At 38.9% G+C, this 24,973-nt stretch overlaps 1 protein-coding gene and 1 non-coding gene across 3 annotated transcripts; one reads left to right on the top strand and one right to left on the bottom strand.

The window, feature by feature from the left end:
- The first annotated feature begins 7,236 nt into the window (after window positions 1–7,236).
- Window positions 7,237–23,977, top strand: MTCH2 (mitochondrial carrier 2). 2 transcript variants are annotated; one of them, XM_045558065.1, is made up of 13 exons: window positions 7,237–7,518; window positions 9,945–10,029; window positions 10,182–10,288; window positions 13,925–13,951; window positions 14,146–14,208; window positions 15,621–15,678; window positions 16,234–16,285; window positions 16,721–16,780; window positions 18,604–18,697; window positions 19,622–19,669; window positions 20,192–20,259; window positions 21,889–21,964; window positions 23,768–23,977. In XM_045558065.1, the coding sequence occupies exons 1-13, from the start codon at window positions 7,432–7,434 to the stop codon at window positions 23,852–23,854; spliced, it is 912 nt and encodes a 303-aa protein (XP_045414021.1). In that variant the 5' UTR covers window positions 7,237–7,431; the 3' UTR covers window positions 23,855–23,977. The 2 variants fall into 2 exon arrangements, with proteins under 2 accessions (XP_045414021.1, XP_045414023.1); XM_045558067.1 differs by lacking the exon at window positions 13,925–13,951.
- Window positions 17,629–17,748, bottom strand: LOC123643029. The gene has a single exon (XR_006736606.1). It is a non-coding gene; the product is annotated as a U5 spliceosomal RNA (small nuclear RNA).
- Window positions 23,978–24,973: the final 996 nt, after the last annotated feature.

The raw sequence follows: 24,973 nt of genomic DNA, 5'->3' as shown, positions 1-24,973 counted from the left end.
GTTAGGCATTTCTTTTGGCTTTCAAGGAGTCACTTGAAAAAAATTACTGAGACATTAAAATCAACATGAACTGAGAAAGTTTGGGAATCTCTAAGCTAAGCCTTGTAAATGCAGAACCAAACATCCAGACCTTGGCTAAGGCAGGGCTATGACAGAGCATAAGCATCTATTGGAATGGACCAAAAGAGAAACAGAATGGTTTTCTTTTTAAAGTTTTATGACTGCACTCACAGAGCAGATTCTTCTCTTATCTGCCTCACTTGGAGGCCAGATGACCCACAGGCACCTGCTACCCTGTTTTCTAGAAAGGGCAATGGCTACTGCCATGGCTCTGAACACACTGAGCTAATGTGTTCCCTTCCATCAAAGCAAGTAAATACCTTCAGACATGGCTCCAATTACATAAAAAAAACAGTTAAGAGCTGTAGAAAAGGCAAGGTGAACTCTATATTGTATTTTTATATTGATATTAATGCTTTTCTAAAGACAGTTGCAAATAAGATGTGAACCAACTTTCAACAAGAGGAAAATCTCATAATTTTCTCATTGCTGCAAGTATCTATGGGTTGAATTTGCACTGGGCAAATCCAGAGGAATTGGTGAAACAGTGCTAGGAAAATTAGATTCTTGGCTTCATTACTCCCACTAACTCACCATATTAATGTTTGTTTCCTTAATTTATTTATATCAGGAAACAGTTAAGAAAGCTCACTAATTCCCAACAATATGACTTAGGCAAGTCTCTTATCTTATGTACAAAAAATTAAACTAATAACACCTTTTTAACCTACTTTGGAAGATGGTTGAAAGGACAGAATGATATACTGTGCAAAGAAAAATTATTAATTATTGTCATAAGTAATGAACCATATCTTATTAATTATACTGGGTAAGGATGTCTATTTTTGCTCTTATTTTAAATAATCATTCAATCAGTCAGTCAATAAGTAGTCACTGGAAGACTTATGGTTTTAAAATGTCAGAGAAGTCCAGGCTTGGTGGCTCATGCCTATAATCCCAGTACTTTGGGAGGCCACCACGGAAGGATTGCCTGAGGCCAGCTGAAGACCAGCCTAGGCAACATAACAAGACCCTGCCTCTACAAAAAAATAAAAATAAGAAAATTAGCTAGGCCAGGCACAGTGGCTCACACCTGTAATCCTAGCACTGTGGGAGGCCAAGGCAGGGGGATGGCTTGAGGTCAGGAGTTTGAGACCAGCCTGAGCAAGAGCGAGACCCCTTCTCCACCAAAAGTAGAAAAATTAGCCAGGCATGATGGCGTGAGCCTTGTAGTCCTGGCTACTTATTAGGCTGAGGCAGGAGGATCATTTGAGCCCAGGAGTTTGAAGTTGCAGTGAGCTACAATGACGCCACTGCACTCTACCCAGGGCAACAGAGCAAGACTTTGTCTCAAAAAAGGGGGGGGGGGTGTGCCTGTAGTTTGGAGCCTGAGGCAGAAGAATCGCCTGAGCCCAGGGGTTCCAGGAGTTGGAGGCTACAGTGAGCTATGATCGTGCCACTGCACTCCAGCCTTGGTGGCAGAATGGACACCCCATCTCTAAATACTAGAATAAATAAAAATTTCAAAATTAAAAATAAAATATCAGAGAAAATTTGGCCATCCCCTCTTCTCTTGGAATTCATTTAAAACTCCATTTTTGACAAAAGTGGAGACACCTAAAATCCCAAAACAATAAATCTAACATAGAACTGCCAAATAACATGAAGGTCAAAGAGAGATGTGGAAGATGTTGAGAGACAAAGCAAATAGAAGCTCATTCCTTCATATACTAAAGGGCAAAACCAACAGTCCCCAGTTAGAAATAGTGGGATCAGCCTCTGATATCATATCTAAGAAATCTTTGCCTAACCAGAGGTCATAAAGAAATTCTATTTCTTTATAAAAATTTTATGGTTATAGCTCTCATTTAGGTCTATGGTCGATTTTGAGTTAATTTTTATATATGGTATGAGGTAAGGGTCTAAGTTCATATTTTTACATATGGATAGCCAATTGTCCCATCACCCCTTTGTAAAAAGATTATCTTTTCCCCCATTGAACCTTTGTTGAAAATCAAATGACTATAAATGTAATGGACTCTCAGTTCTGTTCCCTGGCACCAATACTATGTCTATCTTGATACTTAGTGTCTACAGTCTTGACTACTGTACCTTTACAGTAAATTTTCAAATAAGGTAATGTAAGCCCTCTAAGTTGTTATATTTTTGCAAAATTGTTTTGGCTATTCTAAGTCAGTTGCATTTCCATATACATTTTAGGATCTGATTGTCAATTTTTATAATATAATGCCTGACAGAGTTTGACAGGGACTGTTTTGAATCCATTGATCAGTTGGGGATAATTACCATCTCATCAATTTGATTATTTTACTCCATGAATATGGTATGTCTTGCCATTTATTTAGATCTTTTAAAAATTCTCTCAGCAATGTCTTATAGATTTCAGTGTACCAGTTTTACACTTCTTTTGTTAAATTTATTCCTATATATTTATTTTATGGTTTTTTTAATTATTTCTTTAATTTCATTTTCAGATTTTTTTATTGCTAGTATATAAAAATAAAGTTGATTTTTGTATATTGATCTTGTATCATGTGACCTTTGTAAACTCATTTTAGTGCTAAGAGGGTTTTTTTTTAATTCCTTAGGATATGCTACACACAAGACAGTTTTACTTCTTCCTTCCAATCTATCCCTTTAATTTATTTTTCTCGCATTATTGTGCTGGCCTGAACCAACAATATAATGCTGAATAGAAGTGGTGAGTGTGGGGGCCAGGCATGGTGGCTCATGCCTCTAATCCTAGCACTTTGGGAGGTTGAGGTGGAAGGATCACTTGAGATCAAGAGTTCAAGGCCTCTGGGAGGCCGAGGCAGGTGGATCGCTCAAAGTCAGGAGTTCGAGACCAGCCTGAGCGAGACCCCGTCTCTACTAAAAATAGAAATAAATTATCTGGACAACTAAAAATATATATAGAAAAAATTAGCCGGGCATGGTGGCGCATGCCTGTAGTCCCAGCTACTCGGGAGGCTGAGGCAGTAGGATCGCTTAAGCCCAGGAGTTTGAGGCTGCTGTGAGCTAGGCTGACGCCACGGCACTCACTCTAGCCCGGGCAGCAAAGTGAGACTCTGTCTCAAAAAAAAGAAAAAAAAAAAAGTTCAAGGCCATCCTAAGCAAGAGTGAGACCCTGTCTCTACAAAATATAGAAAAATTAGCTGGGCATGATGGTATGTGCCTTTAGTCCCAGCTACTTGGGAGGCTGAGGCAGGAGGATCACTTGAGCCCAGGAGTTTGAGGTTGCAGAGGACTGTCATGACACTGCACTCTAGCCTGGGCAACAGAGTAAGACCTTGTCTCAAAAAAAAAAAAAAAAAGTGGTAAGTGTGGACATCTTTGCATGTTCTCAATCTTAGGGGGAAAATATTCAATCGTTTACCATGAAATATAATTTTAGCTAAGGGTTTTTCACAGATGCCTTTTAATTATGTTGAGGAAGATCCCTTTTATTCCTATTTATTGTAAATGTGTTTAATGACTGTGTGTTAGATTTTGTCAAATCCTTTTCTCACTCATTAAGATGATTATGACTGGGCACAGTGGCTCACACCTGTAATCCTAGCACTCTGGGAGGCCAAGGTGGGAGGATCGTTTGAGCTCAGGAGTTCGAGAACAGCCTGAGCAAGAGCGAGACCCTGTCTCTACTAAAAATAGCAAGAAATTAGCTGGACAATTAAAAATATATAGAAAAAATTAGCTGGGCATGGTGGCACATGCCTGTAGTCCCAGCTACTCGGGAGGCTGAGGCAGAAGGATCACTTGAGCCCAGGAGTTTGAGGTTGTTGCTAGGCTGACGCCATGGCACTCTAGCCCAGGCAACAGAGTGAGACTCTGTCTCAAAAACAAACAAACAAACAATCAAAAAACACACACTGGGGAAAAGAATCCCTATTCAATAAATGGTGCTGGGAGAATTGGATAGCCACATGTAGAAGACTGAAACAGGATCCGCACCTCTTACCTCTCATAAATACAACTCATAATGGTTAAAAGACGTAAACTTAAGGCATGAAACCATAAGAATTCTAGAAGAAAACGTTGGAAAAACTTTTATAGACAATGGCCTAGGCAAAGAATTTATGAAGAAGATGCTAAAAGTAATCACAGCATCAACAAAAATAAATAAATGGGATATGATCAAATTTTAAAAAGCTTCTGCACAGCCAAAGAAACTATCACTAGAGCGAATAGGCAACCTACAGAATGGGAGAAAATATTTGCATGCTATATATATGATAAAGGCCTGATAACTAAAATATATATAGAACTCAGGAAAATCAGCAAGAGAAAATCAAACAACCCCCATTAAAAAGTTGGGCAAAGGACATGAACAGAAACTCTTCAAAAGAAGACAGACTAATGGCCAAGAAACCTATGAAAAAATGCTCAACATCTCTAATCATCAGGGAAATGCAAATCAAAACCACAACGAGATATCACTTAATTCCAGTGAGAATGGCTTTCATCAAAAAGTCCCAAAACAAGAGATGTTGGCATGGATGTGGAGAGATAGGAACACTCATACACTTGCTAGTAGGGACTGCAAATTAGTACAACCTCTATGGAAAGTAATATGGAGATACCACAAAGAACTAAAAGTAGAACTACCATTTGATCCAGCAATCCCACAACTAGGTATTTACCCAAAGGGAAAAAAATATATTCTGGGGGGGAGGGGCAAAAAAAAAGAAAAAATATATTCTATAATTAAAGACATCTGAACTCAAATGTTTATAGCAGCACAATTCACAATTGCAAAGATGTGGAAACAACCCAAGTGCCCATCAATACATGAGTGGATTAATAAAATGTGACATACGTATACCATTAAGTACTACTCAGACACAAAAAACGATGGTGAACACCTCTTGTATTATCCTGGATGGAGCTGGAGCCCATTCTCCTAAGTGAAGTATCACAAGAATGGAAAAACTAGCACTACATATATAGCCTGGACAACTGTACATAGCAGCTTGGTACCTTCTGCACGTCTCTTATTTATACTACTGACTTTGTTAGGTAGGTAGTGAGGGATTCTGGGTCTCCAGGGATGAAAGTGAGCCCCCGTCCTGGTGATGCCCCACCTTAATCCTGTCCCAAGTGACTGCCATACCTAAAGGAGGGAATACCCTATGAATCTGCCGATCAGAATTTAGTACACCAACTGCAAAAGAATGAGAGGACTCTCTAGCCCACGGGCCAAGCAGCATAGGTACAATAGAGTCTGGAAAGTGACCTAGAACCAGCCAGCTTTCAGAGAGGCTTATGGGAGATCCACATGTGTAGTAAGACTCAGGGCATATAACTCCCAACTGTCCAATCAAAAGTGGTTCCATGGTTACGTCAGAGCCATGAGGGAGGTCCCAATCTGGACACTATAAAACAAGAGGCAGACCATAACCAGGCTTTCTCTTTTGCTATGATAATGGGCTCGGTCATCATCTTTGGCATTTGTATCACATTCTGTAAACCTGTATCTTTCTCTCCTCAATAACCTCATTTTCATTCTTGTCTTACTTTGGTGCATCTGTTCATTCTTTGGCCATGAGCATGCCAAGAACCGACATTTCAGACCCCAAAACCCAACAACTTCAGTTCCCTATCCTCTGCAGATTCTTCCCAAAATGTAATGGGTAGCTTCTGCCTTACACCATTGGAAAATATGGTGGAGCAGTCCAAATCACCCACCCAGCCTCTCTTGCCTGGGCAAGAGAGTCTCTGTGCCTCTCAGTGCACACAAGCACCAGTGGGACAAAGGCAATGGACATTTTTTGACACCATCAATGTACAAATCCATGAATAAAGAGTCCTTTCACCAAATGGTCTCTCTGGTTCTGATCAATGTCTACAAAGTTTCTGGATTTAGTTACAAGCAATGTGGAAGTTTCTTACAACTCTAAAAGTTATGATAGATTTTGTGTGCCAGGCTGGGTAGGGAAATTATTTCATTCAATTTTCACAGCAGTGTATGAAGAGACATTACTATATTCATCTGTCTAAAGTTCAAAGAGGTAATGTGATCTGCCTAAGGTCACAGAGTTAATAACAGGCAGAAGTGGAATTTTGACCAGGTCCATTGAACTTCAAAGCCTATGTGCCTTCCTGCTCTATAAATTGACTTCAGTATCACCTAGCCCTGTGCTGAGTACAGGATGATATTAATTAAAACTAACATCTGTATTTCAACATACAGTTTAAAAAAAAAACTCTTTCCTAGGCACAATTTCATTTAATGCTTATAATAATCCTGAGAGGTAGATATTAGTGTTATCCCTAGATTTAGATACAAAAACTGAAAATCAAAGATGATAAAATGACAAATGGATGCAAAGGAAAAGTCAGGATCTAAATGCAAGTCTTTTTACACTAGTATTTCATTTTCTGCTCCATGCTCTGCCTCACTAAATGTTTGGTATAGAACACGTGAGCTAATAATGCAAATTCTTTAGATTATAAAACAAAAAACAAGCAAACACGAGAGCTGGGGCTAAAGTGGTAGGATAATGCCTTTTTCATTTTTGCCTGTGATAGCCTGTAACCTGGTAGGCTGAGTAGTATGTGTTCACTTGTGTAGTAAATATTTATGGAGCACCTGGTACGTCTCCAGCACTGAAAACACAGCTGTGAACAAAGGCTGTCTCAGTTCCTGAACTCAGGGAGTTTCCATTCTAGTGGAGGAGACAAAGAGATCATTTCAGACATTGTTAAGTGCTCTCGGGATATGTGGTAGGAAATAAAGAGGAGGTAAATTTAGATAGAGTGAGTGGTCGGAGAAGGTATTTCTGAGAAGGTAACATTAATCGAATGAATAAATGCACGAAGAACAACTCGCAGACAGATTCACTATTCATACCAGAGTCACCTAGCGTTTGTCGGCTATTTGACTGTTACGACTCTGATGCTGAATACCTTTTGAACCTTATGTTGATGATGGCCAAACGGCAAGAGCAGACGTGAAGCATAAAGAATAATCCCTTCCAATTCTTTTCATGCCTCTGACCTTGCCTTTGCGGTCAGGGTCACCCGAGCCCGCCACGCCCATTCTTCCGTCTCCAGACATTTCCGGCCTGCGCATGCGCAAGACAAACTGCTAGCGGAGGGCGGGGATACCACCACAAGACGCATGCGCCCTGGCCCGTCAGCCCCGCCGCTACCCCTGCGCCCGCTCGCGAGCGCCTGCCGTTTCACGGGGCGGGGCTGTGGGCCGGGCCGGGGCGGGGCGGCGGCGCTGGTGCGTGCGTGTGCGCGCGCCGCGGGCGAGCCAGTGAAGCCGGCGGCCCTGGCACGTGATCCTGGACTGACTCGCTTGGTGGCTTGGTGGCTCGGTCTGTCTGTCCGTCCGCGGGTGCCATCATGGCGGACGCGGCCAGTCAGGTGCTCCTGGGCTCCGGTCTCACCATCCTGTCCCAGCCTCTCATGTACGTGAAAGTGCTCATCCAGGTACGAATCATCGCTGTTCCCTTCCCCGCCCGGCACCCTGGTCGGTCTCTGCTGCCCGTGGCGGGCGCCTAAAGATCGGCTCCAGCCTTGCGGGCCCTTTAGTCTCCCGAGATGCTGTTCCTTCTCTGCTGCGCTTTCCCTCCCCGCAGGGACAACTTCCGCCGTCCCGCGGCCCCTCTCGTGGGCCTCCCCGAGGTCTCGCCTCCCCGCCCGGCGCTGGAGGCCCTCTCCTCCCGCACCCAACTGCCACCCGGCCCTGCCCAGGGTCTCCTCTGAACTTTGTTTCATCTTCCCTGAGGTTGATCCTGGCCGGTCGCCACCGAGGGTTTCCTAACCCTCCCCTTTCGTCCCTCTGAAATTAGCATTCGACTCTCCTCCCCCACTTCAAAAAAAAAAAAATCTCAAACACAAGATACTCAGTTGAAGACAAATTTGAAATTAGAGAGGAGCCAACATTTTATTTTTTATTCCCTTTTTTTTCTTTCTTTGCTTCTGTTACTACTGCTTTTCGGTTCCGAGATTTTAGCACCAGATACCCACAGAGCACCAGATAAACACAAGGAGCTCATTCAGAAGTGACACTGAAGTGGCTGCTCAGGCAAATTTCCGAGCGCTCTCCAGCAGCAGCCCGTGTGGCTTATGACAATGAAAATCACATTGCTCTGAGCTGGAAATCAGTTAAGCTGAAAGAGTTAGTTTTAGCTTAAATGTAGGTGTTAGTTTCTAATCTACTGTAAAATAATTCTTAGATGGTATTTTATATTCACAAGCAGGTTGGCCAGATGATAGACTTAGGAAATATTTTCAATTGGTTTTCTAAATTTCCCTATGCTGGTCAGGTCATTCATTTTTAAAAAATCTTTATTGAGTGTTGACACATTGAGTGTTACATTGTGCCAGAGATGAGAGCGGTTTTTAGAACCCCTGTCCTCACCGGTCTAACTTTCCGTAAAAAATATGCAAGATATTGGGGAGGGCCACATTTCTTATTCTTGAGTTGTTGCTAATCCAAATTATTTGTTGCTCAGTTGACCACATGGATTCAGATTCCATATGTAAAAGGCTATGGTAAAATAAATTATTTGAACTTAGAGCAGAGACTTTGATTGAATGTGCTATGACATCTAAAACAGAATTGGCTTATTTGGGGCTACATAGCGTCTGAGATGACAGTATTTTGCAGTACATTTAGTATGAACCCACTGTTCAATATTTCTTCAGGAGACAGAGTTTTCTAGTGACATTCAGAGCTCTTGCCTCAAAAACTTGAATATCCTTACTTCTGATTTCACAACATCTGTATGTTGCTAAGTATCTCAGGGGTTTTGGTGAAATTCCCAAATACTTTGTTTTAAAAGTAGTTGCATGGTAGCACTTTCAGGGAGCTCAGACAGGAGTTATTTAATAGGACAGATTACGAATCACAGCAACAGAGTCAAAACTACATCCTACAGAGTTCACTCTCTCAAATATCCCTTTATTGTTACTGATCCTGACTATATTATGTAATAAAAATGGTAATCATTAACTTTATAAAATGACCTTAATTGTGACAATCTGTTCATTTAATGTGAACCTAACTTGTAATGATTTCCTAAGTAAATTATCCAGCTATATCTGTATTTGCCTTTTTTTTTTTTTTTTTTTTGAGACAGAGTCTCACTCTGTTGCCCTGGCTAGAGTGCCATGGCGGCAGCCTAGCTCACAACAACCTCAAACTCCTGGGCTCAAGCAATCCTTCTGCCTTAGCCTCCCGAGTAGCTGGGACTACAGGCATGCGCCACCATGCCTGGCTAATTTTTTCTATATATATATTTATAGTTGTCTATGTAATTTCTTTCTATTTTTAGTAGAGACAGGGTCTCGCTCTTGCTTAGGCTGGTCTCGAACTCCTGAGCTCAAACAATCCACCCGCCTCGGCCTCCCAGAGTGCTAGGATTACAGGAGTGAGCCACCATGCCTGGCCTGTATTTGCCTTTTGAGTGTTTTGTCTAGCTAGCCAAAATACGCAGTTTATGCTGCTTAGTGTAAGCCTTCTCATTTTGTTCAAATGTAAAAAATGCTCTAGGTTTTCCTTAGAAAATATTGTTGAGCCTCCTTAGTACCACAGCTTCCCTAACACAAAAGTTCCCTTATTTTATTTTCAGTTTGATATTAGTCTATCTCTGCCTCGTGGTTTGCTTCATAGACTTTGAACCAAAGGAAAGTTGGAGTTTATTGAACCCAGTCTTATCAGCTGACAGAACAAAAAACTGACACATTGCCTTGGAAAACTTTAATTGCTTTTGTACTTGTGTTAAAAATTATAACCCTAATTTTGTTGTTTATTCAAGACCTTAAAAGCAAGGCATTTTTGGAAATATTGCCTAATGTATTAGGCAACATAATATATTAAGCAATATTGATAAATTCTCTTTTTCTTAAAGGTGGGATATGAGCCTCTTCCTCCGACAATAGGACGAAATATTTTTGGGCGGCAAGTGTGTCAACTTCCTGGTCTCTTTTGTTATGGTAGGTGTCTTCGGTTTATTTGGGCTTAGATGACATTGAGGACTCTGATAGGCAGGAGTTTTTACTGAAAGAAAATATATAGAAGGCATGTTTCTTTTGAAATTTCTATGTGTCCACTTTTTTGAACTTAAATCTCTGACTTATATTCTTAGCTCAGCACATTGCCGGCATCGATGGGAGGCGTGGCTTGTTCACAGGCTTAACTCCAAGATTGTGTTCAGGAGTCCTTGGGACTGTAGTGCATGGTAAAGTGTTACAGGTAAGAGGAAAATCAATTCGTCTTCCCATAGATTTTGCTTACCTTTTGTGCAGTTTGTTCCACTGATCAAGAGTAATTTCAACAATATTGGTAACTCTGGCCTTTTTTCCTCTTGAAAAACATTTTTCTTAAAATATCTATTTGCTGGGAAGCAAGGAGAATGAATTTGTGCAAAATGAAGTAATTGATTTGATCTACACGACCTTCTTCCTCAGAACCAGTCGTTCTGAGCAGAAATTAAATATATTTATTTGATCTACCTGTATAGCTTAGTTTATTTCTTTGAAGGAAAAAAAGAAGCTGGCTAAATCATACATTTTTTTTTCTAAAGTTGTTTTCTTCTTATTTCTAGTGTTACTCTACTATAATGTTTTCTATTAAAAGCTTACTTTAGGCTGGGCAGGGTAGCACATGCTTGGGAGGCTGAGGCAGGAGGATTGCTTGAGCCCAAGAGTTCAAGACCAGCCTGGGCAACATAGCAAGACCCCCATCTCTCTCCCCTAAAAAAATAAGTAAATAAAAACTTATTTTTTAAAAATAACAAAGTAAACATAAAAGTCGGGATAGTGGTCATTTATGAGGAAAAGGAGAGGGACCACAAGTTGGGATCTGGGATAATGACAAAGATTTTCCTTTACTTGGGTCATGGATATTGGATGTTTGCCTTTTAATTATTTATTGCATTGTTTATTTGTGTGTGTGCACTATTCTGTATGTGTGTTATATTGCATACACTTTTAAAGTTCTAAAAAAGCCTCACCAAATTGTACATCAAGACAAGGTATTAGTTAACTTTTGGAAGGGGAAGGGATAAAAGGTGGAACTTCAACTCTATCTGTGACACTTTATTTTAAGAAGTCAAGATATCCTAAGCCAAAAAATGGCAAAATGTTAACATCTGTTTAGCCTCAGTGGTGGATGCATCAGTGAATTAATTTTATTAATTTTTCTGTATGCTTGAGATGTTGCATAAAATGTTTTTTAAAACAGCAGAGTTACATTTGTTTCTCTCTTAGTGATCCTTTTGTTTTGCCAGCTTATTTTTACTTCTAATGCATAAGCTTATAATATAATTTTGATTGTACTGGTTTCTCAGTGGCACCTGTTACAATATAAGTCAAACTGAATTAACCTTTAAGGCAGTCTTAGTATTTAGAAAGTGCTTCAGCAGACGGAATTTCCCTGTGCTATATTTATAAAGGTGTTATGAATAAGAATTCTATACCATTGAGAATACTCCAAGGGAATGTTGTGCAGCATGAATGTGGTTGAGAATATAAAACTAATGGGTTTTTTAATTCATTAATTTGTCTCCTGCTGGCACCAAGGATATGTTATCCTTTGTGCTGTAACTCTTAAAAAATATTGGAGTGCATGCTAACCATCTAGATAATATTTTCAGCCTATACGGTATAGCAAATGTGTTAAATTTTAAATGTTTCCTAACTACTCATTTAAACAGTGCTTCATAACTACCCTCTGTGTACTTTTTAAGCCTTTAGCATAGCCCCCAATTCTAATGTTTTAACATCTAACATCTGATGAGCAAATCATGATTTTTTTTTTAGTCTTCTGCTCTGTTCCAGCAAAAATCATGATTTTGTTAAACAATTTCATGACCTAATTGGCTTGGATTTTAAATTCCCTTCAGCTTTCATTGATTCAAATTGGAGAGGTTTTTTTAGCCAGCTCTTCACATGGAAGCTGTGTCTCCCATCAGTCATTTTGTTATTATTCTTAATACTTGTCATTGTCAACCCTGTGGATGAATCTAAAAGCACCATTTCAGGTGGCCTGTCGGTCAGAGTGATGAAGTCTTAATGGGCCCGTGTTGGTGATTGATTCTACTCTTTTCCAACCATATTCTACTCTGGGTTCAGTGAAAGTGTTGCTGTTACCTTAGTGAGATTTACATATGGAAAGGCAGGTATCATCTAGTCAAAGAGATTTATGTATAGACTTAGAGCAAAAGTAAAATTACTGCTTGAGACCAACTTCCTTTATGTAATGGAAAAGTAAGACTATCTTGAGGTAACCAGGTAGCCTAAATATATTTCAGATGTAGCCCAGTGAAATATAATGGTGTTGGTACTATATTTAGTATATCAAAATCTGCATATACAGTCAAGAAGAAAGACATATTCAGGGTTGAGAAAATTTTAAACTTTACAAGAAAGAGTTCTGTGTATCTGAACAAGAATTAAATTGAAATATGTTCAGAATGATGTAGAAGAGACAGATAGGCAATTTTATCAATGGAGTAAAAAACAAAGCCTAGACATGAGTAAGAATTTTTAAAGAGGCCTGCAACTAGTAGAATTAGTTCTCACCAAGGATCTGGAATTTGCCCAAAAGACATCAGTTTGCTTAATCTTTATTAATTTGATTTTTTAAAAGATGAGGCAAGGTCTCACTTTGTTGCCCAGGCTGGTCTCGTACTCCTGGCCTTAAGCAATCCACCTGCCTCGGCCTCCCAAGTAGCTAGGATAACAGGCACGAGCTACTGTACTTGGCCACTTTGCTTAATTTTGACATTTGTTCTCTTGCCTGTGATTTTTTTTTTATGAAGCATAATTCATTTTACAAAAGAAAGTGTTGTCTATTTTTTTTTTTTTTTTTTTGAGACAGAGTCTCACTCTGTTGCCCGGGCTAGAGTGCCGTGGCATCAGCCTAGCTCACAGCAACCTCAAACTCCTGGGCTTAAGCGATCCTACTGCCTCAGCCTCCCGAGTAGCTGGGACTACAGGCATGCGCCACCATGCCCAGCTAATTTTTTCTATATATATTTTTAGTTGTCCAGATAATTTTTTTATTTCTTTTTTTTTTTAGTAGAGATGGGGTCTCGCTCAGGCTGGTCTCGAACTCCTGACCTCGAGCGATCCACCCGCCTCGGCCTCCCAGAGGGCTAGGATTACAGGCGTGAGCCACCGTGCCCGGCCGTGTTGTCTATTTTTTAAATTTTGTATGGCTGAAAAATAATAAAACTGGTCATCATGCAGTAAGTAGCTCAATTGTCTGATTCTTTTATTTTCACCTAGTCCACATTCTGTTTCTAAAATATCACACAAATAATATATCTTCCAATATAGTCTGGGCTTTGGCAGTATTCATGATCTCTTCTCTAGGGGAGAGAAAAAATGTTTTCTCTTGCTTGTTTTAGAAACAGATAGGAAAGGAAAAGTGAGGCGATTTCAGCTGTTCAGGCGTAACACCAGTTCTTTTGTTTTACGCAGTGAAGAAAAGAGTCTTGTCCTAATTTGGTATTGGCTCTACTTTTTCTATGCGAAGAGTAGGAACCTTAGGCTACATCTTTACTAACTTATTTTCTGTTAAATGTGTTTAGTAAATAATGTTCTTAGATTTCCTTTTTTGTTTTCCTTTTCTTTTTTTAAATAGGCATTTTCATGAGCACTTGGTTGTTCTTCCAACTGACCAGTACATTAAACTTAGCAACAGGGTCATCTTGGAGACACTTATTTCCAGTTGATTAGTTAGGAGTAGAAGTTAGCTGGAGATTTGCAGGGAAAAAAAACTAAAGCTATTTTAATTTTACTCTCTGCCGGTAGAGTTTTCATTTTGTGTCTTCTCATATGACATCGGAATAGCTCTAATCATCCTTTTTCTTTTCTTCTGTAGCATTACCAGGAGTGTGACAAGGGTGAGGTACGTTGGAGCTGATTTCTAAGCATGAGTGCCTTTCCCTTGCAAGTTATTATTGCTATTTGGCCCCCTTTAGGAGCAAAGCCAGGCAGTCATTTTCTGTTTCATCTCAGTGTTGGCATGTGGGGTGGCCACAAGTTTGGACAGTTCTATTTAAAACCATCAAGATCTCTGTCTTCTTTGATTTTGATTTCCAGGAGTTAGGACCTGGAAATGTACAGAAAGAAGTCTCATCTTCCTTTGACCGGGTTATCAAGGAGGTAAGAGATGAATTATATCCCTCACTATTTCCCTAGATCAGACTGTCTGCCATGGGGTGACTGTGGAGTTAGGATCATCAGGCCTGTATGTGCAGAGTCTGTCCCCAGATGAAATTAAACCTTCAATTTAATTTGGGCTTTACTACATGTATAACATAAAAAACAGAGAGGACCAATACTTAACAGGACTTAATGTTAAGAATAGATGGATTTCAAGGAAACCCATTTTGCCCACTCAACTCCATCTTTAAAACTGAAGAAGTTTCTACTGGAAATCTTTGAATAGTATTGAAAACCTTGGGCACACAATTATTAAAATAGCAACCAGGCCTTTTGTATGTTGGATATTATCTATCCGGAAATGTTTTTACGACCTTATTCTAACTCTGAAATATTCTTCATCTCCATTTCCCACCCCATCTTCTGCCATTGGCATTTCTTTTGTGCCTAGCTTTTAGAACTGCTCTTTTATTTCTTAGTCTTCACATTGTCTAATTGTCATTGATGAAGTCACAATTTTTCAGGAAATGCTACCTTCTAAAATATATATTCCAAAACAAATATTACTAGGCACCAGATAAATTAGCTCTGTTTACTGTAAATTTCATGAAGTAAGTTTATTTAAAAATAGAGATACATGTATTAATATACATTTAGCATTTTCTTAACTTTAATGAGCCCATCCTATCCCATAGGCTCTTCTTACAACTGCCAATGGAGGAGGGTTGAGGGGTGTCTTCATTCAGTGACTGAAGATAATGTTAAAATGCAAAAGCAAATGACAGACCTATATTTGCAACCCCAGGAACTATCTTCTAGGATTGTAATTAAATTTTCTTTATTACTTCCTTATAGAGTTCTAAACTAGAAAGATAAATTAGGATAAACAGAGTAGCTTTAGGATACCACACAGTTATTGGGTTGTGTTTGCAAAACAAATCAAAAGTTGTTCTGTTCTTCCTGATGTTGGTATAGTTTAAATGGAACCTGACATTTGTCTAGCACAGGTATCAGTCTCTCTCAAAAATTACTCACAATAAGAGAGCAATTTTGTAATCTCAATACAGGCTTGATGGTTTCATTTCAACTTCGTGACTATTTGTTGGTTACCCTCCCTGTTTCCTTGCGGCTTTTTCTGTTATCTGTAAAATTGAGAAAATAACAGAAACCTGCTTTGCAGAGAAATTTTGGGAAATGACTGTAACAGAACATTGAAATCATGAGTGAAAGGGATGATGGAAGGACAGTGTATTATTTCATATCCCCCTCAAGCTACTCTTCCTGACTCCAGGGCAGGAGTGCTGTGTTGTTCACTTTCTTATACTGTAACATAATATCCACCCACGTTCCTTCTCATAGGAGTTTGAGTGTCATTTATTTAGATTTCAGAAGTGTGTGTTGATTGTTTCTAGACAACTCGAGAGATGATTGCTCGGTCTGCTGCTACCCTCATCACACATCCCTTCCACGGTATGTTTGCAGTTGATAACTGGAATCTGATTTCTTATCTTTCTTTTATGACTTGATCTCTCCTGACCACTTAGATAGGTTGATGTGGAAGTTGACTAAAGTACCTTGCCTGCATGATTTTTGTTTGTTTTATTGTTTTGGCTTTTATCAAATAGATTTGATAAAATCTTTTTTGGTCAAGGCTATCAAAATCTGTCTCAACATAGTGTGGTTTTTTGCTTGTTTGTTTGTTTGAGACAGGTTCTTGCTCTGTTGCCAGAGCTAGAGTGCAGTAGCATCATCACAGCTCACTGCAGCTTCAAACTCCTGGGCTCAAGCGATCCTCCTGCCTCAGCCTCCCGAGTAGCTGGGACTATAGGGTATATGCCACCACTCCTGGCTAAGTTTGTTTTAGTTTTTGTAGATACAGGGTCTTGCTATTGCCCAGGCTGATCTCAATCTTCTGGGCTCAAGCAATCCTCCTGCCTCAACCTCCCAAAGTGCTAGGATTACAGTCATGAGCCATCATGCCTGGCCTCAACATAGTTCTAAAAGTTTTTTCTCTGTGTTCCACAGTAATCACTCTGAGATCTATGGTACAATTCATTGGCAGAGAATCCAAGTACTGGTAAGTGTTTTTGTTTTTGTTTTCAAGTACTTAAGATCTGTTGAAGTCAAAGTATTAGAGTAATAGTACTTTATATTTTTATGACACTTTATAGAGTTTATAGAGCATGTATATAAATTCATAATCTTTTATCACTTAATCTACACAAAAATCAATAACATAGGAGAATACAAACCCAGGCAGGTTTAGGAGCCTACCCAGGATCTCAGAGTAAGTTACAGAGACACTGAAGGCAAATTCACCCTGACTCCATATTACTGCGTCCTTCACTTCTAACTTGAAGTTTAACTATCTTTGCTGAAAGAACGGGTGCTAGAAGAGTGTGAGGGAAGGGGGTTATAAATTTGACCTTGTCCAAAGTGGTAATTGAAATTCTTTTGTTTATAGCTGCAAAATAATCTTAATGTATTTTACCTTTCCTTCTTGTGTACCTAGTGGACTTTGTGACTCCGTGGTAACCATCTATCAGGAAGAGGGCATCCTAGGATTTTTTGCGTGAGTAAATGTTGATTTGTGTGTAAGGGATATTTGTGTGAGTAGAAAACTTTCCTGAAAAAATAAGGACAGCAAATCTTTGTTTAATCCCTGAGGAAAATATACTCCTTGGGTTTGTTTCTTGTTAAGCTCTATTTAGGTTTCTTCTGCCTTAAACTCTTGTAAAGATCCCAAACCTTTGCTTCTAGTTATTTAAAACATTTGAAATAAGGAATTTGTTTTTTTAACAGATACATTAATTCCAAATTTCTACCCTTGTAGTAAACTCCCAATTATATACAGTTAATAAAATGAGGAAAATTAATTTTTGAAAAATAGTAAAATCATCTTTCTTTCTTTTTTTTTTTTTTTTTTTTTTTTGTGAAAGACCAAGTCTTTCTCCCTCTAGGCTAGAGTGGAGTGGCATGATCATAGCTCACTACAGCCTTGAATTCCTGGGCTCAAGCTATCTTCCTGCCTCAGCCTCCTGCCTAGACCTAGCTATTTGGCTCCTACCTGCCTAGAAGCCGAGAAGCTAGGACTATAGGTGTGTATCACAATGCTGGCTTTTTTTTTTTTTTTTTTTGTAGATACGGAGTATCTATGTTGCTGAGGCTGGTCTCGATCTGACTTCAAGCAATCCTGCCGCCTCTGCCTCCCAAAGTACTGGAATTACAGGCATAAGCCACCACACCTAGCCAGGAAAATCATCTTAACATGTATTTTCCTTATGCTGAAAGAATAAGTTTTGCAAGGTTTGAATTTACTTTGCAAGAACTCATTCTATTAACAAAAATTTTGCATTAACTAAATGGTGCCTTTTAATTTTCAGAGTGTTTCCACATACTTTTTTTTTAAACACTAAGATAAGCCCTATGAGCAAGCACAAGGCCTCAAAAAATTGGTCAAAGACTCAGAGTTGTTCCTCTCCATGGAAATCTTCAGTAAAAGGCAAAAGATTTATACGATCTGAAGAAAAACCAGAGTATTATTTCCACATACTTGATTTTGAGTATCATAGGTACGCTGGGAGAGCAAGGTGCACTGATACACACCTGTAGTCCCAGTTACTTGGGAGGCTGATGCAGGAGGATCACTTGATGCCAGGAGTTTGAGGCTGTAGTGCACTAGGATCACACCTGTGAATAGCCACTGCTTTCCAGCCTGGGCATCAGGGTTTTTTAGAGACTGCATCTCTAAAAATAAACAAATAAATACTTTGGGAGATAGGCTGGAAAGCTATTGTCAGTCTCTAAAATTTTAGAGATTAAAAAACAGTGATGCTTAGGGATATTCATTTGCTGTGTCTCACATAGCTGATGAATGATGGAGTTGGCATTTGAACCCTGGTCTTCAGTCTGTGGGATGATGTTCTTCCCACTATTACCTAGGTCACTCACATCCTGGAACCATGTTTTTGGTGCTTCTCATCTGTATCTGTGCTTGGACTATTTTTACTTTGTAGTTTTTCTCATCTTTTGCCCTGCCAAATTTGAACCCTGGATAGTTGAACAAAACCATAGTTAAGTCTCTTCCCCAAGGTGCAGCATAAACATTTTGCCTCCCTGTTTATAGTTATTAATAGTAAGATGAGGCATGGGCTCAGAGAGGAGAGCTGACCTGGATTTTAGGTGACCAAAGTCATTAGAGATCAGCCTAAAGTACAGCCGTGTTAACTAAAAGGAGCTAGGTATGAGGGCTAGATTCTGGTGTTTGGGGTCTCTTTCAGTTCCCTAGAATGTTTTGAAATCTCTAATTCTTTGGGAAGTATTTGTACTGAGTAGATTATCTTTTTACTGATCACATTTTTTGGTTCTTCCTATTTTTATTGTTTCTTCATGTAGGGGTCTTGTTCCTCGCCTCCTAGGTGACATCATTTCTTTGTGGCTCTGTAACTCACTGGCCTACCTCGTGAATACCTATGCACTGGACAGCGGGGTAGGTTGTGACCTTGGTGAGATGTGCCGGTGCTGGCTTTTTTATATTCACCTGGCTGCTAGGTTAGCATTAAAGTAAAACAACAGTTTGCTACATGCCAGATTGAACATTATGTAGTTAAAAATTACCAGTCAAATTTTCAAAGGCTAATGGAATGACCCATATTGTTTACTGTAGAGAGATGCACCCAAAAAGTCCCTAAGGTGTGATAGAGTATACCCAAGAGGTTTAGCCCTGTCACTGTTCAGGGCATTAAGGAGATCACTTCTTTGTTGATAACTAGTTTTAGAGGACATGATGAAGCAGAAGGACAACTTTATGGTATATCTGAGGCTTTTCTTCTAATCTGGAGTGTTAAGGGGACTCCTGTATTGGGCTTTCTAGAAACCTCAGCCTGAGAGGTTTTGAGAATCCACCTTATCTAGAAGTTGTCTGTCCTGTCTTAGCAGTTGTGGGGCCTCTTTGTACGTAGCTCCATAGCATGGTAAAAGATTGAACACACCAAGAGGTATTGTGACTGAATCCATCTAAATCTCGAGTATAGAGGTGGATCTTCTCCGAAGCATTTGGTACAAAGCTAGCTGTATACAGAAGTAGTGAATTATCCGTTGGATATATTGTAAATATAGTTTTCCAGGGATTATGTTTCTAAGACATGGGAAAATTTACAAATCTCATCTTTTGTTTTTCAAATCCTGAGGATATAACATTTGTTCCTCATATTAGATTTGCCTAATATGAATTTGTCTATTAATGTTGAATCAGGTTGATCATCTTGATCACTGCCTTTTTATTCTCATAATCAGTATTTTTTATGATTATATCCTCAGTTAATTTTTAAGCTGTCAAAGAAACTGATAATTTACAGATAGAATATATTGATACAGTTGTAGACAATTAACTTAAGGCTCTTTTCTGTTTTAGGTTTCTACCATGAATGAAATGAAGAGTTATTCCCAAGCTGTCACAGGAGTGAGTTTTTTTTTTAATCCTTTTAACCTCCTAGGAATAGTGTTTTGTTTTGTTGTTCTTTCAAATCTGGCCTGTGTCATCGCTGCTTTAAGAGAACCAGATATCTCACTGGGAAATCTCCCTCAAATTTGTTAATGTTTGTCAAAGGTAAGAATGATGCAGAGCTCCTGCCTCAAAGCAGCAGTAATAACAGCCCATGTGGTTTGGTGCTAGTCAGTTTTTAAAGGTGACTTTTTCCCTGAATAACGTAGTTAAGTTTGACTTGAATGAAGACTCAGTCACAACGTAAGAGAAGTCTTTAGGCCTTTTGTTACAATGTTGGACATAGTGGTATGTTAGGAGGAAGAAGCATTTCCAAGCTCAAAAATGTGTAACTTAGTCTCTCCAGGGGTACTGAGAAAGCAAGACCAGTGTTGGAGTATTTGACCACAATGGCACTAGGCCTTTAAGGGGGAGGAAAGAAGAGAATAAAGAAGACTATGAATGACCTAACAACTTAGCTATCTTTTTACCATTTTACAGTTTTTTGCCAGTATGTTGACCTATCCCTTTGTGCTTGTGTCTAATCTTATGGCTGTCAACAACTGTGGGTAAGTACTTCGCATTTCTTATCCTAGATGTTGGCTGCCTGTATGCCTGGCAGGCAGAGCAGTCCTGTTGGAAATTTGGTAAAGAAAGATACAGTAGATGCTATTGTTGGGTTCCTAAAGACCGCGTGAGTGGTAGGCCATGGCTGTAATCCCAGTGCCTTGGGCGGCTGAGATGGGAGGATTGAAGCCAGGAGTTTGAGACCAGCATGGGCAACATAGTGAGATCTTGTCTCTACAAAAATAGATTCCTAATTTTTTCCTCTATATGCCCCATGTAGCAGCAGCCTCAATTTGTATTTATAAGCAGCCACCTTATATTCTTTTTTAGAATAGAAAAGGGCATAAATAACATTTCTCAAGTGGTTATAATTAATACACACTTGCCAGTAGTATAGGTTCTATCCTCTAAAAGGTGAGATACCCCATACATTCATACAAATGAAAATAATAAAAAATAAAGCTGCTTTAAAAGGGATAAGATAATTACCAAATTATTCTGTTTTCACATCTTTATTTTAAGTCTTTATCTTCTTTTCTATGAAACTGATAAAAGGTATGTTCTGGATTAAATAACAACCTGTCCCTGTTTTCCTAGGGGCTTCATGGAGAAAATGAGTTTTTTTGTTTTTCTTTTTGTTTTTTTTTTAGAAAATGAGTTTTAAAGAGAGAGAAATAGGAAATTTAGTCAATGGAAAGTCTCTGTCAACACCACTGACACCATTATGTATTTAATTATTTGTCACCATGGTGTTGACAGCTTTCCCTGAACTGATTGGGGAGGGCAGGTGATAGTGTGATGGTAGACACCATTGATCTCCAACTTCTATATATTTTTTTTATATACTTTTAATTTTTTTTAAAAAATAGAGACGGGGTCTCGGTCTTGCTCTGGCTGGTCTCGAATTCCTGAGTTCAAGCAATCCTCCCACCTCAGCCTCCCAGAGTGCTAGGATTACAGGCATGAGCCCCTGCACCCGGCCTGATCTCCAACTTCTAGATGCCAGGTGACCCTGCTAAGTTGGGCAGAAGTTTTGCCTTTTGATTTAATTCAAAATTTTTCTCCCTATGGTACCTGACATAATATATCATTAGACATGTCATTATGTAGAGTTTTTAACATGTTACGTTCTGTTTTCTGATATGTAGAGCAGCTGCCATGTTTTAGCCCAGAGCATCTTTGAAGGATAAGTTAAATGTCATATTCCTTAGTTTTTTCAAAAGGACATGATTATGGATTATACCGGAATAGGAGCACGTAGTCACCATTGTTTATATCTGTTGTCACATTTAGGTTCTTTGTGAATACCAACTAGTTTTTAAATCCCTTTTCCCTGCTCTTTAATCTTATACTTGATATCTAGAGTTTCATCTGTTCACAAATGAAAAACCTAAATGTTTTAGAAAATGAGATTGAACTTTATTTGTTGATTGAAACCTAAATACAGGGGAGGAAATCCCTTTTGGATACTCGATCTTTCCCTTGCACCCATTTAATTTGTTCCATTAAAACTAAAATTGCCTCTGGGGGGAGCCTTCTATATAGGAGGCTATTTTGATGAAGGTTTATCAAACTCTTAAGAGAATGTTTTATAAATAATCAGTGTGAATAGCTAACCTTTTCTATTTCAGGCTTGCTGGTGGGTCTCCTCCTTTCGCCCCAATATATACTTCATGGCTAGATTGTTGGTGCAGCCTACAAAAGGAGGTATTTCTTTCTCTTTCTCTCATTCGATTTGGTTTTGGTTATTTGTTTTCTTAAATATCTCTGGAATCCCAGGTTAACTCTCATTGTGATGCTTAGAAATCATCGGCAGGGGTTATGAAGAAGTGAGAACCCCTCAGTGTGATGGTCTAGAAGCTATTTTGTGATCACATTCAAGTTACAAATAGGGTCCGGGTAGATAATTACCCTGGGTGTTAAAATCATGGCCTTGATTTCAGACACTTTTTTCCCAAACTCACCTATTTTAAACTCAGAATCACCTTGTATATTCAAGTGTTTCCCCATAGTATAGATGAGGAAATTGAAAAATGAGAAATTATTTATATGACAAATTATTTGTCACGGTGTTGTTGACAGTGCTGGTCTTGTACTTCTAGAGTCTTATTAGTGGATGATTTTGTCCAAAGTACAGCTTGTTTGTTGCAGCTTGTATAGTTTCTTATTGCTGTGAGGTGTATAACCTGCAGCCAGAAATTCTTGATCTAGGCAAAGCTTTATTAGAAAATAAAATAATGCCCAGGTGCAATGGCACGCACCTGTAGTCCCAACTACTTGGGAGGCCGAGGCAGGAAGATCAGTTGAGCCCAGGAGTTTGAGGCCAGCCCAGGCAACATAGCAAGACTCATATCTTACCCCACCTCCCAAGGAAAAAGAAAAAAAAAGAATGGGCTGTGGGCTAAATTTAGCACAAGATCGCTTAAAATGGCCATCAGTTTAAAGCTGTCTTTGAGTGGGAACCACTTTTTAAAGGATTGCAGAAGAAAGTGTATAAAGAAGCTCTTTGTTATGTTATTTTATAGCAATAGTGATATATATGAGAAAGGCCTTTGTTCACAGAGCTCAGGCTCCCCCAGTCTGAACTCAGAATGAAAAGGTCTAAGTGCCGCTTGTGTTTGCTTTTGTGCAGCATGCATGCCCAACAAGCCCCTCTGCAAATCCAAGCTAGAACACTTGAAAGATTTAATTTCGGTACAGCCTACCATGAACATTCTGGGTTTCGTTCTGAGTTTTACACTCTTTATTGAACATCCTCCTAGTGTGATCCCTGTTTAAAAGGAAAGATAGAGTTTCCTTCTCTACTTTCTAACTAACACCCCATTATAAGAAAAAAGCAGACAGAAAATGGGTTATGGTGTTAAATGTACCTTACCTATGGAATAGTTGATCCTGTAGGTGCTTAAGACAACAGCAAATCTTGATTGGGCATTTGCTGTATACCAGACATGGTATTAAGAGATTTCCATGTGTCAGCTCATGTAATTCTCAAAATAACTAAATAAGGATACGTACTATTCTTTATCATCCCATTTCACATACAAAGAAACTGCGGTTTAGAGCGGTTTAGTGCCAGTTATGTAACTCAAGGTCACACAGGCTATATTTGGGATAGCTGAGACTTATACTTCAGAGTATATTCAGTTATTACTTTAATTGTAAGATTTGTAGGTACTCCTTGGAAACCTGATCATTTCATTAAACAATAAGTAAAAGCTAGCACTTAGTGAGTGTTAGGCACTGTTCTAAGTGCTTTACATATATTGACTCACTATCTGAGTAAGTAAAGAAATTCTTGCCTTATTGTTGAGGAGAAGTTGTAGTTATTTAGTTCCACAGTAAGCTCACCCTGTCAAAGAATACACCCTATTTTGTAGGGATCATCCCGGTTTTGTCCTGGTCATTTAGACATGTCTCCCAGAAACATATCCAGTTGGATCTCTCTGCTAATTTGGATTGGCTGATATCATCTTCACACTAGACTTTATTTGTGTTTATTTTTCTTTCCAGGGAAATATGAGCCGAGGAAATAGCTTGTTTTTCCGGAAGGTCCCCTTTGGGAAGACTTACTGTTGTGACCTGAGAATGTTAATTTGAAGATGTGGGTCAGGGACAGTGACATTTCTATAGTCCCAGAGGCACAGAATTATGGGAGAGAATGTTGATTTCTATACAGTGTGGCACACTTTTTTAATAATCATTTAATCTTGGGAAAATGGAGGTATTTGGTGTCTGCCTTTTTTGTTCTTTTTTCAGCACAACATAATTTACCACTGCTATTTCCCCTTTGGTTATTCTGAAATGGGATGGTTTTCCTACAGATTCTTACTTTACTTAAAAAGAAGACGATTGTATTTTCCTAAAGGTAGAGGCAGGTTGTCATGTGATTTAAGTCTCATTTTAAGGCTTTGTAAAATAAAGAGTAGCATCCCAAGAAGAAAGAAATAATTTTGTAAAACTTGAGAAAATTAATAAGGCAAACTATATAGGAGGTTATGAATGACCTTTTCTTGAGTAGACCCTAGAAATTCAGCAGCATCCACCAGAGTCTGCCTCCTGTTATATGTTCCTGAGCACATTTGATTAATCTTGTCTCTCGTGCTTCAAAAAAAAAGACAATATGTTGCCAAATTACCCTAGAAAATCTCTATGAGATATCCACACCTTCAGTCTATTACTGCAAAGTAATAAAGTATCACCAACAACAAAGAAAAAGGACAATGGTAGAAAATAAGCAAGATTTGGAAAGAAAATGTATACTGGCTTATTTTTTCCTCAGAAGAAGTTCTTGTTTTCACCTAAAATATGAGAAGCAAATACTGCAGCAGTAGTCTCCTTCTCAAAGAGCTAAGTCTTCACCAATCTCTAAATTACATCATTATATGGCTCTAATTGTATGTAACCTTTTGTTCTTCAGTTTTTCATTTTTTTACCTTTTTGTTATTGTTGCGGAAGGTGAGTAGTTTGTTTTTCATTCCTGATGACAACCTTGGAAAATGTATTTGTAACTCCACATCTGGTAATGTGGGCTTAAGTCCAGAGTGGTCTTACGGTATTGACCACCTCACATGTCATACTGTCAGTTAGGCATATTAACAAACATTTATAGGAGGAAAAAAATCACTTTAGAAAGGAAATAAAATTCAATTCAAGCGTAAAGCTCCTATTTACTCAGGCCTTTTAAAAGCAGGTTAAAAAGCTCTAAAGTGAGAAAGC

The sequence above is a fragment of the Lemur catta genome, chromosome 7 (genome assembly GCF_020740605.2).
Source record: "Lemur catta isolate mLemCat1 chromosome 7, mLemCat1.pri, whole genome shotgun sequence".
In the NCBI taxonomy this organism is placed as follows: domain Eukaryota; kingdom Metazoa; phylum Chordata; class Mammalia; order Primates; family Lemuridae; genus Lemur; species Lemur catta.
This window is presented reverse-complemented; position numbering and strand designations above follow the sequence as displayed.

Bases quoted from the DNA above. Each gene is read 5' to 3' on its own strand.
- MTCH2 (XM_045558065.1), top strand. From the start codon at position 7,432: ATGGCGGACGCGGCCAGTCAGGTGCTCCTGGGCTCCGGTCTCACCATC. The intron at 15,679-16,233 runs GTATGTTTGCAG...TGTGTTCCACAG, and splicing joins CATCACACATCCCTTCCACG to TAATCACTCTGAGATCTATG. The intron at 20,260-21,888 runs GTAAGTACTTCG...TTTCTATTTCAG, and splicing joins ATGGCTGTCAACAACTGTGG to GCTTGCTGGTGGGTCTCCTC.